This window comes from Meriones unguiculatus, chromosome 17 (genome assembly GCF_030254825.1).
Source record: "Meriones unguiculatus strain TT.TT164.6M chromosome 17, Bangor_MerUng_6.1, whole genome shotgun sequence".
Lineage (NCBI taxonomy): Eukaryota > Metazoa > Chordata > Mammalia > Rodentia > Muridae > Meriones > Meriones unguiculatus.
In genome coordinates this window covers 26,798,073-26,815,058 of record NC_083364.1, presented here as the reverse complement: position 1 = coordinate 26,815,058, position 16,986 = coordinate 26,798,073, and the positions used below count along the sequence as shown (strand labels likewise).

At 48.3% G+C, this 16,986-nt stretch overlaps 1 protein-coding gene across 4 annotated transcripts in view; it reads left to right on the top strand.

The window, feature by feature from the left end:
• The window catches only part of Dgkg (diacylglycerol kinase gamma), a 189,508-nt gene that overhangs the window by 146,834 nt on the left and 25,688 nt on the right, over positions 1-16,986 (top strand). For all 4 annotated transcript variants that reach the window (XM_021636139.2, XM_021636137.2, XM_060370120.1 and 1 more), the window contains one exon: positions 5,246-5,423. In XM_021636139.2, coding sequence (XP_021491814.1) covers positions 5,246-5,423 — 178 coding nt within the window. The remainder of the gene's footprint in view (positions 1-5,245; positions 5,424-16,986) is intronic.

Genomic DNA, 16,986 nt, shown 5'->3' with positions numbered 1-16,986 from the left:
GACAGCGAGCCTTGCATCTTCAGGGAGTTCCGGAGGAAATGGAGACGGTGGCTAGGAGGCAGGTGTGCAGAGGAGGGGCAGAACTAAACTGCTCTAGCCGAACTGAGGGAGCAGGGTCGTGACCTCGGGGTGGGGTGGGGGGGGAGGGCAAGCTTTCCTGGCACAGGAGATGGGAGAATTCCCACAATGCAGGAGTTAGGAGTTGCCTTTGCCTCTTACCAACCTTGGCCATCCCCAACCCCATCTTCCAGATGCCTCCTTAAAGCTGAGAGAAATTTAAGGACCAGGCCAGAATCACCGAAGCAGTCTCAGAGCCAGTGTGTAAAATCCCTCTGTCTCCCAGCCCAGGGGTGTTCTTTCCAAGGCCAGGTAGAAACTTCAAAGACATCGGGGGCCCTCCCGCTTGACATTGGATGGGTGGAGAGTGGGAGACGGCAGAGGATGGCTACTCTTCCATGCCAGAAGCTACAGTTACAAAGTTAACCCGCCTGGCTGGACACTTCAACTGCAGGCAGGGCAGAAAGGCAGCTATGTGGTATACAGTTTGTCAGGGAGAGTGCTGGTGGTATACTCCTTTGGTTTTATGGGTTGTTTTTAAAAAACAAATCTAGAGAAGGGATTTAGTAACACTGATGTCTAAGCCCTTATAAGATAGAACAGCAGTGGGAGATTCAATTATTCAAGCAACAGCTGCAAGCTGAATTTTGCTGTAAACCCAGCGTCAGCTTTACTGCTTTATCTCCAGAGTGGAATCTGGCATTCAGTGCCTGCCTTGGCAGCCAACTTCTGCATCTGCGCAGTGGCGACCTTGAGCCAGTGCCCTTACCACCCACTGGGGGTAGCGGTGGTTTCTCCCTCGCCACCAGAATCCCAAGAGACAATGTAGGCAAAGGCAGCCTGGTGCCCAAGGGAGTCTTGCCAAGGGTAGCTGTGACTGTCATGGCTTCTCAGAAGGGAAGAGATATTTCGGTCAACGATGAGTAAAAGGAGGTGCTTGTGGAAGTTTCTCCAGCCATGAAGGGAAGTAGTCATCTGATCTAGGAAGAGATACAGCAGAAGGGGACAATTCCAGGCATGGAGCTGAGGAAAGCTCATTTTGAAGTGCAGAAAAGTTTTGGCACAGTGAGCCAGAGCCTAAATTCCTAATTAGCAATAATATGAGAAGGGTGGGCCAGTAAAAAGACTTTCCAAGATAAACTCTTAACAGATCATTAAACACTGATAAGGAAAAGGGAAAGAGGAGGGGCTTGTTTTGTTTTATTTTTGTTTCTGTTTTTTGTTTTTCTAAACAGGAGACCGGGTTTCTCTGTGTAGCTGGATTATAGGCATGCCCAGCTGAGGGTCTTGTCTCAAAGTCACTGTGACAGCAACAAGGAGGCCAGGGTGAGACCATGTGTTAAGGGGACTGTACACAGAGGCACAAAGGCAGCATACGGCCACACCCAGGAGTCCCTGCACAAATGAATTCCTCTGACCTGTATAAGCCTGGCTCTCGAAAGGCTGCAGCTCAGAATACTAGATGATGTTTGAAGCAAAACAATAAAAAGAGAACAAAACAAAACATGGAAAGGATCGTTCAGGAAGGCTCTGCCCTTCTAGAAGTCTTCTTCCTTCCTATATTCCTAGTGGATCTCTGCTAGTTAGTTTTTAATCAGCTTGACACAAAGTTGAGGCACCTGGAAAGGAGACCCCTCAATAGAGAAATTGCCTCCATCAAATTGGCCTGCGGGTATGTCTGTGGGATACTGTCTGGGCTGATGGTTGATAGAGGAGGACCCAGCACTTTGTGCTGGTACCACCCCTGGGAAGATGGTCTGAGCATAGGCTGAGCAAGCCAGTAAGCAGCATCCCTCAATGGCCTCTGAGTCAGTTCCTACTTCCAGGAAGTTCCTGCCCTGAATTCCCTCAGTCGGACTGTGACCTGGGATGGGTAAGCCAAGTAAACCCTACCTCCCCTGCTTGGTTTTGGTGACTGTTTATCACAGCAACAGATAAGGAAACTAGGCCAGGTCCCAAATTAAAAATGGAGGAACAGACGCTAAAGTCATTGCCATGTCTAAGGCAGAACAATGGAGAACTTACTAGCCTTGGAAAATTCATACACATTTGATTCCAAGTTGTTGGAAATTCTCTAGCTATCACTCAGAAGTCACACTGGTAAATCTAGAAAACAGGGATTTCTAACCAGCAGGAGACAAAGCGACAGATTTCACCACAGTTTCCCGAAGACAAAAGGGTGTACTGTGAAACTACGAATTGAGGCACTTCTTTCCAGTCTCTTGAAACTAGACTTGATGATTGACACCCATGCATGGGTGATATAATTGACTTAAGATAAATTCTTTCATTACTTTTCTGATAAAGGGGTTAGAAAATGTGATGTGACATTTAGAATGGTGTCTTCTCTTTTGATTGGAAGAATACAGGATTGGGGTCTGCAGACCTCCATTTTCATCTGATTCATAAATCAGATCCCCACAAGGAGGTTTCTTTACCCCACTAGGCCTCGTTTATGAAAGGCCTCAAAATACAAACAGGCTGGTAGGAGCAGGGTCCTGAAGATGCTGGATCAGTAAAACACGCTAAGGTTGCTACTGTACCATGTTTGGCCTCTTAAAGTGACCAAGGAGAGCCTTGATCCCTGGGTTTTCCATTCTATCACTTACACCCCAAATGATGGGCGAACTTTGGCAAAGGTCACAGAACGATGACCCCATTAATTAGACTGGAAAAGGCTTGAACCAAGAAGCAGATGAAATCAATTAAGTATAAGGCCTTGTGTCTAAGCTAATATTTTTCAATCCTGCCTAAGTTCAAGAGAGGGAATCCTAGAGTAAGATGAGGGTCAGGGTGACTGAGGTAACCCCGTCCCAGAGGAAGTGGCAGCATCGTTATCCTGCTTCAAACAAAGGAGCTAACGAGGCTCTTACCGCATCCACGATACGGACAATGGTGGGTAACGCATTATACCTTTATGGGTACTTTGCACATGTCCTGTTTTAGGGACATGATAATTCGATAGAATTCCAGCCCCAAGAAATACTGCTGTGGCCGCCACCTGTCCCACTGAATACTGTCAGTGCTGCTGGGTTTTTTTTTTATGCCAGGGATGGTGCCAGGGAGCCCGGGGGAAAAAAAAAAACTGTGGTGTGTACAAAGCACAACAATCAAAGCAAAAAAAGTCCAAAGAGGAGGTCAGGAGGTTTGCCACACTCTGCCCAGAGGTTGCACAGCCAGGTGCGTGGGAGGAAAAGGAAGTCGTTAAGCCTGATGCTCAGTGATTACCTCGAAATCTGTAGGCTTCCACTTGCACCCCGTGTGGTGCTAAACAACGGACTCAGTTTCCTCTGTGCTCCAGTCCTCCCGAATACACCAGTCAGGCAGCCATCATGAGGGACGGGGTGGTGTGGCAATAATCAGTGAGTCTGGCTGTTTTTATTTTTTGTTGGAGGGAGTTTTCTGTTGGTGGTTGATGGTAGTCGTTTTCTTGGCTTTTGAGACGGGGTCTCCTGCATCCCACACTGGCCTTGACCTCACTGTGGAACCAAGGCTGTCCTTGACCTTCTGACCCTCTCGCCTCTGCCTCCTGAGCTCTGTGCCGTAGTCCTGGTGTACTCACCCCTAGGGATGCAGCCCGGGGTTTTGTGCATGCTAAGAAAGCATGCAACTCCCTGGGCCCTAGCCACAGACCCACGCACACCGTGGGGATGACGAGCCGCCCTGGTGAGGTGATGACTGGATTGGCTACATGCAAGGAGAAGAAAGGCCATGCCACCTAGCTCTGAGGCAGAGGATAGGACCAACAGGGGAAGCTAAAAGAAAGACTCTGTACCCTCCTAGAACTTTCAAAGGATCCAATCTCCCCAGTGGAGAAATGAGTTGACGGTTACCAGAAACGCTCGCTGTAGTCTTGTTCTACAGCTGGGGGACAAGTCGGAGGGTGACAACACTGATTAGAAATGACAGAGAAGTCAGGCAGCAGGTCACCGAGTGATACCCAGACCCAACTCTCCCGTCTATCCTCCTCTGGTGGAGACTGAGAGTTTGATTTCTGGGTATTTTAGGCCATTTTCTGGTGTTCCTGCATACCACACATGGGGCGAATAGTAAATAACAAAAGTTTAGCCCTCACAATTCAAGGTCAGGGTCAAGGGGCTGCATGGGGTAGGGCCTTTTGCTCCTGGGCGCCCTGCGGTCTGGAGGCAGCAGGAGCTCAGTGTGGTTTCCTCCCCTTTCTGACAAGGCTAATGAGATCATGAGCTCAAGACCCCATCTAATCCTAATTGGGCCCCACCTCTTAATACTGTGACAATGGAATTAACTCCCACCATGGATTTGATGGAAGCATCCTGACCGTAGCAGTAGATAACCAAGATGACAGCAGATGGTTATTGTATACTTTTGATTTTTTTTTCCTTTCTTAAAAAAAAAAAAAAAGGCATGTACCTAATAGTCAGGTTCCACAAATGTGATACTTACCTGTGCACTCTTGGGTAATAAAGCACATCTCTTTAGGTCCCCTTTGTTCTTCTGTAAAGGAAATAAATTACCCATAATCCTTAGTGAGGGAGAAAGATCAAAGCCAGCGCAGTTTTGCTGCGTTGGTAAGCATCATGCCAAAATAGGATAGCTTTGCAGCTAGGTGCAGAACACAGGCTCGAGCCTTCCAGTCTTTTAAACCTCTCGGGGGTTGGGGAGGCAGGGTGGTAGAAACTAGATAAAGAAACTCAGCAGCTTCAGCACACACGTGTGCCAAATCCACACTTTACAGCAGCTGTGAGAGCCAGGCAAACTGGAAGGGCTCCCAAACCTGAACATCTTACCATCCTTACCAGGCTTCGGGAAAGGATGAAATGAAGGAGTAAAATGAAAATTGTCATTTGTTGAGGATCTCCCTAATACTGGCTTCTGGACCCAGCGTCACTACAGATCTTCACAATGATCAGGAAGGGTCCAAACTCAAAAGTATGAGGGTGGGCTGGAAGACAATTTGGCAACTTCCTTGGCCTAAATTGCATCCATAAGTGTTTCTGGCTCTTTGGAAGTCTTGTGCCGTCTTTCCCAGAGCCGGCCAGGACTGGGTGGCTCCATCTCCCTACAGTGGTCAAAGCCTTAAGTCTGAGCAGCTGCCAGATACTCAGTTTCTGACTGACCGTGGTGGGGTGGCCGAGGCCCGGCCACACCCTTCGAGAAACCCCGCCATGCACAGCGCCACAGTGATCCCCGCTTTCTCTCTGCTTCGCAGTGTGACGGAGTCGAGGTGGACCTGAGCAATGTCTTCCTGGAAGGCATCGCCGTTCTCAACATTCCTAGCATGTACGGAGGCACCAACCTCTGGGGAGAAACCAAGAAGAACCGAGCTGTGATCCGGGAAAGCAGGAAGAGCGTCACAGACCCGAAGGAGCTCAAGTGCTGTGTCCAAGGTAAGCAAGCACCAGGATAATTGCTCTAGCCATTGCCCCGGCGGCGGCAGGGTGAGCTGGCAAGCCACAAAGAACCTACAACAGGCTTGATAAGGCCCCATGGTTGCCAAGGACCGGGTGCCCTGGGAACAGGCTGACTCATCATCCCTGGTGCTACAGCATTTACAGTCTGATTGAGAAGGCAAGATTCACGATAAAGAAACCCTAAGTAACAGTCAGTGGTCAAACCAGCACTCCATGGGCTTAGGTGTCAAGTGCTGCTCCTGCCATGGGTACCAAAGTCCTCCAGCATCTACATCCAACAGTTCTCTCCCTGCTCTCACCTCCCAGAGCAACATCAGACCCCACCCATCACTCCTTCCCCTGGAAACCCTTCGTCCATCTGCCTTCTGGAACCGGACTTGCTTGCGGTTTCCTTGGTCATCCCACTGCTCGCTGCTCAGTCTCTGTTCTCTCTGGCCTCTTGATGCTATAAGGTTTCCATATAGGGTCTTTGGCCTTCTCTGTTCTGTCTGTCCCCCCTCGATGGTCTCCTCCAGTTCTAAGCCTGTGTATGAACCTGTGGTGCTACCAAAACTGCCCATAGCCCATCACTCATGCTTCCAGCAATCTGTGCCGAATTTCCCTGGTGTAAGTTAACAGACGTTGCCATCTCTGTGTGTCCAAGGCTGAACTCCCACTGTCCCTCCCCCAGGCTTGTCCAGCCTTTCCAGGACTCAGGCCCAAACACTGGCATCATCCCCAATTCCTTTTCATGTCTCCTTACATTTAGTCCATTAGAAAACCCATTGGTTAACTACTTTTTAATTTAAATTTATTATTATTGATTGTTTGTATATGGGTGTTTTTCTATATCTGTGTCTGTGCACTATTTGTGTTCAAACGCCTGTGGAGGCCAGAAGAGGGTATCAGAACCACTGGAAACAGGGTTACAGAGAGTTGTGAGCTGTCATGGGGGTGCTGAAAATTGAATCCGGGTCCTCTCAGAAGAGCAGCCAGTGCTCTTAACAACCGAGCCATCTCTCCAACCCCAGTTGGCTACTTTTTAAAAACATTCAGACTCTAATCCCTTCTTACCACCTGCATTCTGACCACCAGGATCTAAGCCACTATCTTTTTTCTTCTGAATGACTAAAAAATCCTTCTCTCTGGATTCCTTCTTCTGCCTGTGCTATATATAACGTGTACTCACCAAGTGTGGTGGTGTGTGCCTGTAACGCCAGCACTGGAGAGCCAGAAGCAGGAGCAGGAGCACGCGACCAGCCTAGGCTAGATACCTAGAATAACTCTCCAAAACAGTCTGTTTCTCACAGCCGCATAGAGACCCCTGAGAAAGCGTCAGACGATGACACGGATCAGATCTAGCAATGACTCCAGGTACAAAGCTTTCGTGTGATCTGGAGGCTCCTGGGGTCTAGCCCTCAGCCCACTCCCAGACCCCATCTTCTGGGTGGACTCTCCCCTTCACCCACTCTCCTTCTGTCACTCATCCTGGCTGCCCGCATAGGTCAACTAGTCCTGTCCAGAACAGCGGGCAGTATGTCTCAGAGGCCTCCAGCTTGTGATGTACAAGGGGACAGCTTTCCGGGATGCCCTTACAAGACCTTTACCCCAACACCTTACCAGCCAAGGATTAGGTCAAGGCTCCCGGCTGCTGATTCTGATTGCTTGGTGTTCATGGCTTCTGAGTTATGGGGAGTAGAGGGGTGAGAGGGTGAAGTGGGGATATCACCACGGGTACTGTGCCAGCAGGAGAGGACTGGATTCTAGTACAGGTATTACTACCAACCCTTTCTTTTTTCTTTTTCTTTTTCTTTTTTTTTTTTTTTTTTTTTTTTGGCACCTCAGTTTTCTTTACTGTAAAACCAGCTTTTCAGAAAAAAAAAAAAAATCCTGTTAGCTGGGTAAATGGGGCCGAACAAGAAGATTGATTCCTAAACCAAACTTGCTTTATAAAAAAGATTCCTGGACTTTAAGCTACCTACCATTGAAGGGAGGGGCTTTCTTCCCCTGAAGGGAGCGGTTGGTTGCTAATTGCACAGGGATCATCTGTAGTCTAGAGAAAGGTAATCAAAAACATCATCTTCATACTCCTGTCCTTTTAAAGAGGACTCAGGAATATTTCTTTTTTTGCCCTCTTAAAGCCCCTTTATTTCACACAGTCAACTGTTCAATTTGTATGAATTATTAAGCTGAATAATGCATTCCTCTTTCCTCCCTTAGCAGGGGAAGTCGTGGGTGCTAGCAGAGTGAGGTAAACATTGGAGGTTGTGTGACGTGCCTGACACCCCTCCCCACTGTGTGCCCACTCAACCCCACTCTCACCTCCCTGGCATCCAGCTCTGTCAGAGCAGAGAAGGAACTGGCAGACAAGAAAGCTCCCCATATCCACTCTGGGGCTTGAGGAAGCTCTTCCTGGGATCATGTTCCGCCTTAGGGCTCAGTGTCAACCTGTAGCTCTTCCTTAAATGTCTGATCTTACTTATATCTTTCGGTTCTTTAAGCAAGAGTAAACTGTTGGTCGCTCTTAACCTTCATGTACTGGAGCCCTTTTCTCCAACCCTCCTCTCCTGTCCCCAAAATGCACTTTCAGGACTGAAAGATGAAACACTTCCTGTTCTTCAACAGGAGCGTGAGCCCATCAAAGCAGAGGCCAGGGAGGGGCCCTGGCTTCTGGGCTTTGCACAGATCTCTGCTTTGAGCCTTCCTCCTGAGAGAGCCATCATCCCATAAAGGATGAGCTGGCAGTGGGAAAAGCTAGAGAGACATGTTCATTTAATGCCTGAGCTCCGGCTCAGACTCCACCCCTCACTAGCATGTGGATTCGGTATGTCCTTTCACCAAGAAGGCTGTCCATTTTTCTTACCGGTAAAGACAAGCAATCTGGAAATCCTGTTTTGAGCTTTCTAACAGCTCCAAAAAAATGTCAGTCAGTCGTATTTTAGTCTGTGTGGCCTCTTGAGCAGAGTTGTATGCACATTTTTTTATTCTTTTTTTTTTTTTTTTTTTTTTTTTTTTGTCCCAGGATTTCTGGGCCTGTAGCTATGGGGTCAGGGAGTTCTCTGCAGGCTCTTCATTTGTTCTTGACTCCTTGGCCTTTCTTTGGGACTGGAGGAGAGGGAGGAGTCAGGGCAGAGTATAGGAGAGCAGGGTCTCATCATAGGAAGTACAAGAGGAAGAGCAATAGACAGCCAAATCTCTCAGGGCACATCAGCCTTCCTCCTGAGAGGAGCGGTCCAGGTAAGAAAGTCACCCCGGATTAGGTTCTATAAGCAGGCAGGCTCCTGAGGAAGCAACAAGGTTGGCTGCAGGGAATCTTGCATGTGGATAACCTAGGTTTGAGCTACGGCTTTATGTTTTTCAGTTTTATAAAAAAATGAGAATTATCCACCTCCTCATCTGTAAAATTGGCATAATAATACCTAGTTTTCCAGCTTATTAAGATGGTGGATATAGTGTCTGGACACAGTATGAGCTCAAACTTAAAAGTAACCATCTTCTGTCTCAGCGCGCAGTAGGGGTCTGGTTTTGACATTTCTGTCTCCAGCATGTAGTACTAGCGATGAGACTAAAGCTCCTGCAGGCTTCAGCTGAATCTCGACCCAGCACAGAAAACTCACACAAGCCGCTGGACCTATTGACTCTCTCCCTAGTCTCCTCGGATTCCAAGGGCAGAGCTTAGGGATCATAAGCTTCAGAAGCCCAACTGTCTGTCCCCAAGTATCAAAAACTAAAAAAAAAAAATAAGGGGCTAAGCAAATGGCTCAGCAATTAAGGGCACATAACGATGCTCATTGAAAGGACCCTGGTTCAATTCCCAGCACTCATATCAGGCAGCTTGTAACAACTACCTATAAGTCCAGTTCCAGGAGACCTGACAGCTCTGGCCTCTGCAGGCTCCAGCACTCACCCACACACAGACATACACACTTTGAAATAATAAGAAAATAAGATTTTTAAAAATGGAAAGCATCAGATAAATGAGAAGCACGTGGCACCAGTTACGGTACTTGTAACAAGAACGGTCAGAAATAATCTGTCATTTTACACTCCATCCTGGCTTGCAAGTAATTTTATGTGAATGAATATAATCCGAGCCAAAAACCCATGAAAACGATTATGTACCTAGCTAAATATTCCTGTTTTACAGTTGGGGGGGGAGGAAATGATCAATTTATGTCCAAAAGTAGCATCAGAACCAAGACTTGTGTCCATGATTCCAAACCAGCCCCTAGAGGATAGTGACCATCTAGAAAATATACCGAAGAGACTTATATGAGCCAGGCTTTCACAGCATGAGTGACAGGCAGGTGTAGGCCAGTGGAGGATCCAACCTTCTTGGTAACACTGCCCCTCTCCATCAGTAACTCTTCTCTCTAGAGCCCCCAACAGAGGCACCAGCTCTGAATTTCCTGGGAACTGAGCTTTGCCTCAGTCACACCAGAACCCTGACTGTAGGCTGCCCTGAATCATGGGCCACCTGCCCTCACCATCTCTTTCTCCCATCTGTCCTGGAAAGTCGGGGGAACAGAGTCCACAGTCTCCTTTTGTTTACTGTTCTAGTTGGCAGCGGGAACCTGGGAGAGTGAGGCCTGAAAAAAAGAACGAGGCAGACTAAAGTCTCATGCAATAGCCAGCTTCACTCAGAGCCTCAGACAGTTTGTACCCAGGGGTTAAGAAAGGTCACCTGAGTAAAGTTCTCGCGAGTTCAATCACAGGAATCACAAGGACAAGCTGCGCGTGGAAAAAAAAAAAAAAAAAACGAAAAAAGAAAACAAACCAACCTCATTTTTTCCGTAAAGGCTCATGAATAACAGCTGAAGTAAACTGCTGTCAGCTACACCTGGGAGGAGCATGAAAACACATTCCCAGAGCAGTTCCGTGTTTTTGAAGAATCAGAGGTCACAAGGCCTCTTGTTGTCTCAGCAATTTTTTTCTCACAAGCCCTAAGACTTCTAACACAGCTCCATCCTTAAAATGTGTTCTGACAGCCTTTGTGTCCTTTTCCCAGCCTACTACCCAGAAGGGTATAGAGTGTTTTAGAGAAACTGTCTCTGTGAGGAGAGAGGAAGAATCTTGCCTTCAGTCAGCACAGTGGATAAGAGACTCTACCAAAGGACAGGATCAGGCCCGAAGTGAAAATGATGAAGAAAAAAGTCTTAGAAAGTGTTATATTCGAATATGGGAACCAATAAACAGCCATTTGACAAGTGAGATGTGCTGGCCACCTTTAAATAAGCCAATCAAAGGCAGCTCAGGGGACTTGAGACTGAGGTCTTTGTGTTGTAGAGGGATGCAACACTGAAGGAAAATTAAAAAACCCAGGCCTCTTCACTACCACCCACGTGATGTCACCACCACTCACATGACGTCAGCATCCCTCTCCAAGCCTCCGCTTCAGCACTTCACAAAACAGAACAGTGATGGGCTCCTTCCTGCAGGACTGTTGTGAGAGTTGAATTAGAGTGTCCTTGTAGGGCACACAGCAGCACCTAGAACTTGATGAGGTCTTGATCAACAGTCTGTGTAATCACAGCTTGGTGTTAAGCGACACGAGAGGGCCAATTTAGACCCTTTCTCTTGGTTTCTCCTTCAGAAATGTGGCCTGGATTTCCTTTAAACTGCCCATGGTTCTAATGATCAGTACTACTTGGGCTATTGTTGGGACTGCCTTAAAGTGCATTTGGCTGTTGCTGGGGGGCAGAGGAGGAGACCTGAGCAGACTGCAGTCCTGACAGGCAGGGGGAAGGACAAGGGTCTGGTAGCCAAGTGAGGCAGAACTCTGGATGAGTGAGTGAGGTTAGAAAGCAGAGCCCTTGGAATTCTGCCATTCCCTCTGGCACCAGCCCAGGATATAAATGAGAGACTTCCTACACACTTTCTCAAACCCTCAATCCAGCCTTCAGGCTGGGTCCAACAGTGAACTCAGGAAATGTTTCCCCCACTGGGCCCTCCAGCTGTCTCACATGTGGTTTCTCTATCAGTCCCACTTAAACCACAAATAGAGCGTTCTGGAAAGTTCTAAACCAAAATCTCTCTAGACTCTCACCAGGTAATAATTTCTGCCATCCTTGGTAAACAAAGTGAGGGTCAGACATTTCTGGTAGGGCGTTTGAGTTGTCCTGCCAGCATTACAGACAGGCTTTCTGTCATATCATCCAGCAGACATGCAAATATACCTACCAAGCCTCAGGCACTCGAGTACGATGGGGAATAATGAGTTCCCCAGCCACGAGGGGCCTAGCACAGCATGGCCTCAATAAGATAACCGCACAAAGAGACATAGGAACTGCGGTAACTTCCAGGAAGGGCCCACGGCTCCCAGGTCTGGATGAGGGCAGCCAGCCAGTGTCATTCACAGTACACCTGTGACCTCACTAGCCTGATGCTTGAGCCTGCTGTCATAAGCACTCTCCACGCCCAGGAGCATCGTTCCTGCTCTCCCCAGATTCGAGGCTGTCTCTAGGAAAGAGAAGCACAAAGCCTCCTGGCGTGCAAGGTCCCAGGATCCCTCTGCTCACTTGGCTCAGCTGCTCTGCAAGCATGGGTGGTTTGCTCACCTGGGCAGGGTGGCTTTGCGGGTGCTCACCGATTGTGTGACCTGTGCCCTGACTTCTAAAGCCGGGACACAGATACCAGCCAGCCATCTCACAGGTTCATGCTCCCAAGCCAGAAGCCACAGCTCAGCTGAGACTCAAGCCTCTGATGAGCATAGGTTTGCAGTTTCTTGTGGCTTTCTTTCCAGTTTTCTACAAAGTCATGAGTAGAGCCTGATAGGTTCAGAGCTGGCCAAGGTTTTTTTCTAGTCATCCTAAAAATTGTGCATTTAACAGCGGCGTATTACTTACTTTCTGTTACTGTGATAAAACATTCACCAAAAACCACCTGAGGGGAGAAAAGAGCTTTTTTGTTTTGTTTTTTGTTTTGCTTTGTTTTGTTTGACTTACAAGTTATAGCCCATTATCAACTGAAGCCAAGGCAGGAAACTAGAGACAGGAACTGAAGCAGAGCCCTGGAGAACAGCTGCTTGCTGGCTTTTTCCCCCGTGTCTTGCCCAGCTCGCTTTATTGTAAAACCCAGGACCACCTGCCTGGGGGTGGGCACTATCATAATGGTGCCTTCTGCATCCATCGCTGATCAAGAAATGCCTAGCAGACATGGCAACCGGCTGGTCTAATGGAGGGAACGCCTCCGTTGAGGGTCTCTCTCTTCCCAGCTGACTCAAGCTTGTGCGTAGCTGACAAAAACTAACCGGTATAAATCTCTCCCCCGTGGGTTGGCACAGGAGGAGGCAATGTGAACTCTGAAGGGCCTCGGGAGTTCTAGGTGTGTGCAGTGGAAAGCTTCTTGGCACTGGAAAATCACCATGGCAACGTGTGTCATCTTGTTACATGTTTGCAGGCCTACATAAAGACTTCACTTTGCTGTGCACAGGAAATCACAGCTCTGCCATTCAGCCTTTCGGCGGCCCACGCTGGCATTCCCCCAAACTAGTCATTATCTTCCCCTTCTGCCCATCTCCTTCTCCTCTCCTAAAGCCCACTACCTCCCCACAAACCCATGTTCCCTGCCTGGTTACTCTCTCACCTGTTGCCCAAGCCAGATACCCAGAGTCCTGCATTTCCTACTGGAAGCTTCCTGGTAGAACTCTGCTGTATTTCCTTCTTTACAGAGCACCTCTACCACCAGCTGTCACCAAGTCCCTGTGCTGGGCAGAGTCTCTGAGGCCTCAGATGGGCCTCTGGGTACTTACTGGTTGGCCAAATTGCACTCTGAGCCGAGACACACGGAGTGATGAGCTCGGGGACTGTCTTTAAGTTGGTCTGTCAGGAAAACGGGATTTTTGTGAATGACGCTGGCGCGAAAGGTCCCGGGACTTCTCCGCCAGTGACAGCTTGTGTCACAGCTTGGAAAAGCCTGCCTCTGATCTCCTTTCTCCCTCTAAGGCCCTCTCTATTCCTAGCTGACTCTGTCAGGAAGCTCACAGTGACTGGCAGGAGTTGCCCTTCTGGATTCTGCAGGTAAGGCCAGGTGCCTTTTTTGGTAGCTTCCGGATGAAGGCTAGCAACGGTGTGCTTCTTAGATGCCTGCTTCAGCAGAAACGGGCTTTTCTTTGTAGTATTGAAACTCTTCAAATTTTAGTGATCATTTTCTCCGCTAGATGAGAAAGAAAGAGCAAGGTGGGGTAGCTTGCCCTTGGTCAAACCTGAATTGAAATATAGGTCTTTCCACCCACAGAGAACTCCTCCTCGGTCTCCTAGGGAGCAGAAAACATTGTTCTAAAATAAAACATGTAGCTAGGCTTTGTAGGCCAGAGTCTCCAATGCAGCTTCCCAACTCAGGTCACATAGCATGAAAGCAGCCCTAGAGAGTAATTAAAAGAGTGTGTGGGTCTGTGTTCCAATAAAGCTTTATCAACAAAAACAGATAGCAGGCTGTCTTTGGCCCTCCTGTCATGGCTAGCTAGTCTGTGCTCTAGAACCTCAAATGCTCCATTACAGAAGAGGACGGGCATCACGTGAGTGCAGTGCAGACACTCAAATCTCACAAAGACATGCTATAACAGAATCTGCATTCCCCCAGCCTCTCCAGTGAGGCTGGTTGGCCTGGTTGCTTCCCCACCCCCGAAGGATGTCACGATGAAGTTTTGTATACTAGAAAAAAAAGGTGTGGGGAGATTAACCAACCTGTCTCAGGTCAAACAGTGGGTCTGGAACTAGAGTCCAAGTTCTAGCATCCCAAACATGGAATTCTTTCTACACACACCCTACCCTAGCTCCCAGCCCCACGGCTTTGCGCTGGCCACCGATCTAATCAAACTGGCTGGAAATTCAAGGGAAGCAACCTGTCGGTACTTCCCTGGCTGACTTTGGAGCAGAGAGGACTCCAGGTCTCCTCCTTCCCATCCCCATCTTCTGAGACCTAGGAGGGGCTAGTGAGATGGAAACGTGCCAGGGAGGCTGCTTGCCGGCTGCAGTGGGAAACCTGCTCTCACCGGTTCAAGCTGGAGCTGACCTCCAGCTTAATTCTTGCCTCCAGGGGTCTACCTCGCCTGGTAAGAAGCCGGGCAAACTTCACTTCTTACATGCAGAAGGAAGAGCTAGTCCAGGCTCTTTGACAGGACTAAGCATCTTGTTCTCTTGTTTCCACTGCTGTTATTCTACTGCTTGAACCATTTTGGGTTCCAAACCGGTCCCTGTTTTCTGCAGCAGCTTTTAAGCCATTCAATATTGGGCACTTCCTGAGATCCTCCCCCACAGCAAAGCACCCTGCTGGCCACATGCCCAGACACTGTTGTTCAGGATTCTTGGCCAGTTTCTATTTTGCGAAAGGAGTGTGTATGTCTTAGTCAGTTGGGCCTGTTGTAATAGAAGACCATAGGCCGAGTGGATTAAACAGCAGGAATTTGTTTCTCGTACTTCTGGAGGCTGACAAGTTCAGCATCCACATGCCTGGCAGTTTGGTTCCTGGTGGGGGCCCACATCCTGGCTTGCAGATGGACACTTCCTGGTACATCCTCGTTCACATGGAAAATTCCTTTCTTGATACCTCTCTCTCTCTCTTTTTTTTTTTTTTTTTTAAGATTTACCCTCATGATGTGACCAATGCCTGTTATCAGATTGAGAATTGGGGCTTCTACATATGAACTGGGGGTGTGGCCAGACACAAACATATAACCCGTAGCAGTATTTGATCTTCTTCTTGTTTTTGTTTTGTTGTTTGTTTTGTTTTGTTTGTTTTTGTAGTCTCGGAGTAGCTCAGGGTGGCCCAGGGTTCTCTAAGTGCTAGGATTGCTGTAATGAGCTCTCAGCATTCAGTGTTAAATTTTAACTAACAAATAATGTGTTTGCCTGTCATTTAGTGACTACCTATTTAGGAGATAAAAGAGCTGTATGTACTATTTAATTTTACCTCTGGGGAAGCTGAAATCAGGTGAGGCGAAAAAACTAGGCTGAAATCATGTCGACAATGAATAATCAAGCTGGACTCACACTTGGCTTCAAGTTCTTAAGTGGTCCGGTTACTGCCGAGGCTACAATAAAAGGACAGTGTGGTCCAGCCCTCAACTCCCAATGCCACCAGCACGGCCATAGGATGGGCCAAGAGGCACCTAGCAAGCATGCCAATCCTAGCATAATAGGCAAGCACCATGGAGAAGCAGAGTCCGAGGGTACCACAAAAGCATGAGACCCAAGAATTTTCTCCTTCCGAACCTGATCCTTGAGCCAATGTATAACTTAGGTTTGCGAGCGTAAGGCCTCGAGGTGGGAGACAGTGGCTGTAGAGAAGTAATGGGCAGGACAAGTGCATTGGTGGGCAGACAAGAGGCGAGTCCTCCCCACAGACTACCCGAATCCCCTGCTTCTTCCATGCACAAGCTCAGCCTTCACCTACACCCCAGCCCCAGCCCAGCCTCTTCCTGTGCAGAGGCCTCTGTTGTCAGAACGGATACCGTGAGCGGAGACCTGTGCCTCCCCCAGCACACTGCCAACTCAGATTTCTTCCCATGTTCAGGTCAATTCACCCAACATTTGTTAAGCATCTAGTTATATTTAGCACCATATGCTAAAAATATTTTCCATTCGTCATCTCATTTTAACTCCCTATAGCGCTCCAGCCTTGGTCCATTTTCTTCAGCTATGACACAGTGCCACAGACCAGAGCTCACGAAGCTGGAATATCCAAGATGGACGGGTTACTTCTCTCTGGACAGCCCGCACCTTAGCAACTTGGTGATGTCTGTAATCTTTCTTCCTGAGAAGTCCCTCCTCCCCTGCTCTCCCCCACTTCTTCAGACACATGGTCCATCTCCTGCTGAAGCATCCAGCTCTCTGCACAGAGGTTTAGAAGGTTTCCTTCCCCTAGGCAGCACTTTCGTCGAAGCCCTGGTTAAGCCCCAAAGATACAGCCACATAGTGAAGGGAGCCATTTTCTCACCCTGCTCCTTACACTGGCAGGCCTACAGGACCCAGAAGCAACCGTGTGCATCTGTCTTGATTTCTATGATTTCTCTTGCCTCACCAATGCTTGTACTGCATGTTCTGTCTTTTTCGTGATGTTGACAGCCTCAGGGCAAGGCCTATCTGCTCTGGACCAGTCAAGAAACTGGCCTTCATCTTGGTAGGAGAGCTCAAACATGCCCAAGGACTGGGTTCATCACCATAATTGAGGGAAACTGAGGCCCTGGGCTGGGACATGATTTGCCTAAGGTCATGCTACTAGACAGAGCCCCAACAGAACAGCACCCCATCTCCCACCTGTCACTCCAGCACCTTCCCTCCCCACAGATTGCCATTTTTTGTTCCTTCTCAGAACCTAACTTCTCTTTCCTGCTGCTTTCTTGCCTCAGCCAGGGTCAAAACTGACTTGTTGCCTTCCGGCTACCTTTGTGCTTTGATGAATCTTGACAGGTGTGAGAGTAGAAGTCTGAGAACCAATGTGACAAGCACAGGGCACAAAAGAAGGGGTTTCCTGCAGGAATGAATGTCAAGTCCATGCTTTCCTGCTCATAGAGCCCCAGGAATAAGAGAAAGCAAAGGAGATCAATTGCTCGCTCTCTCTC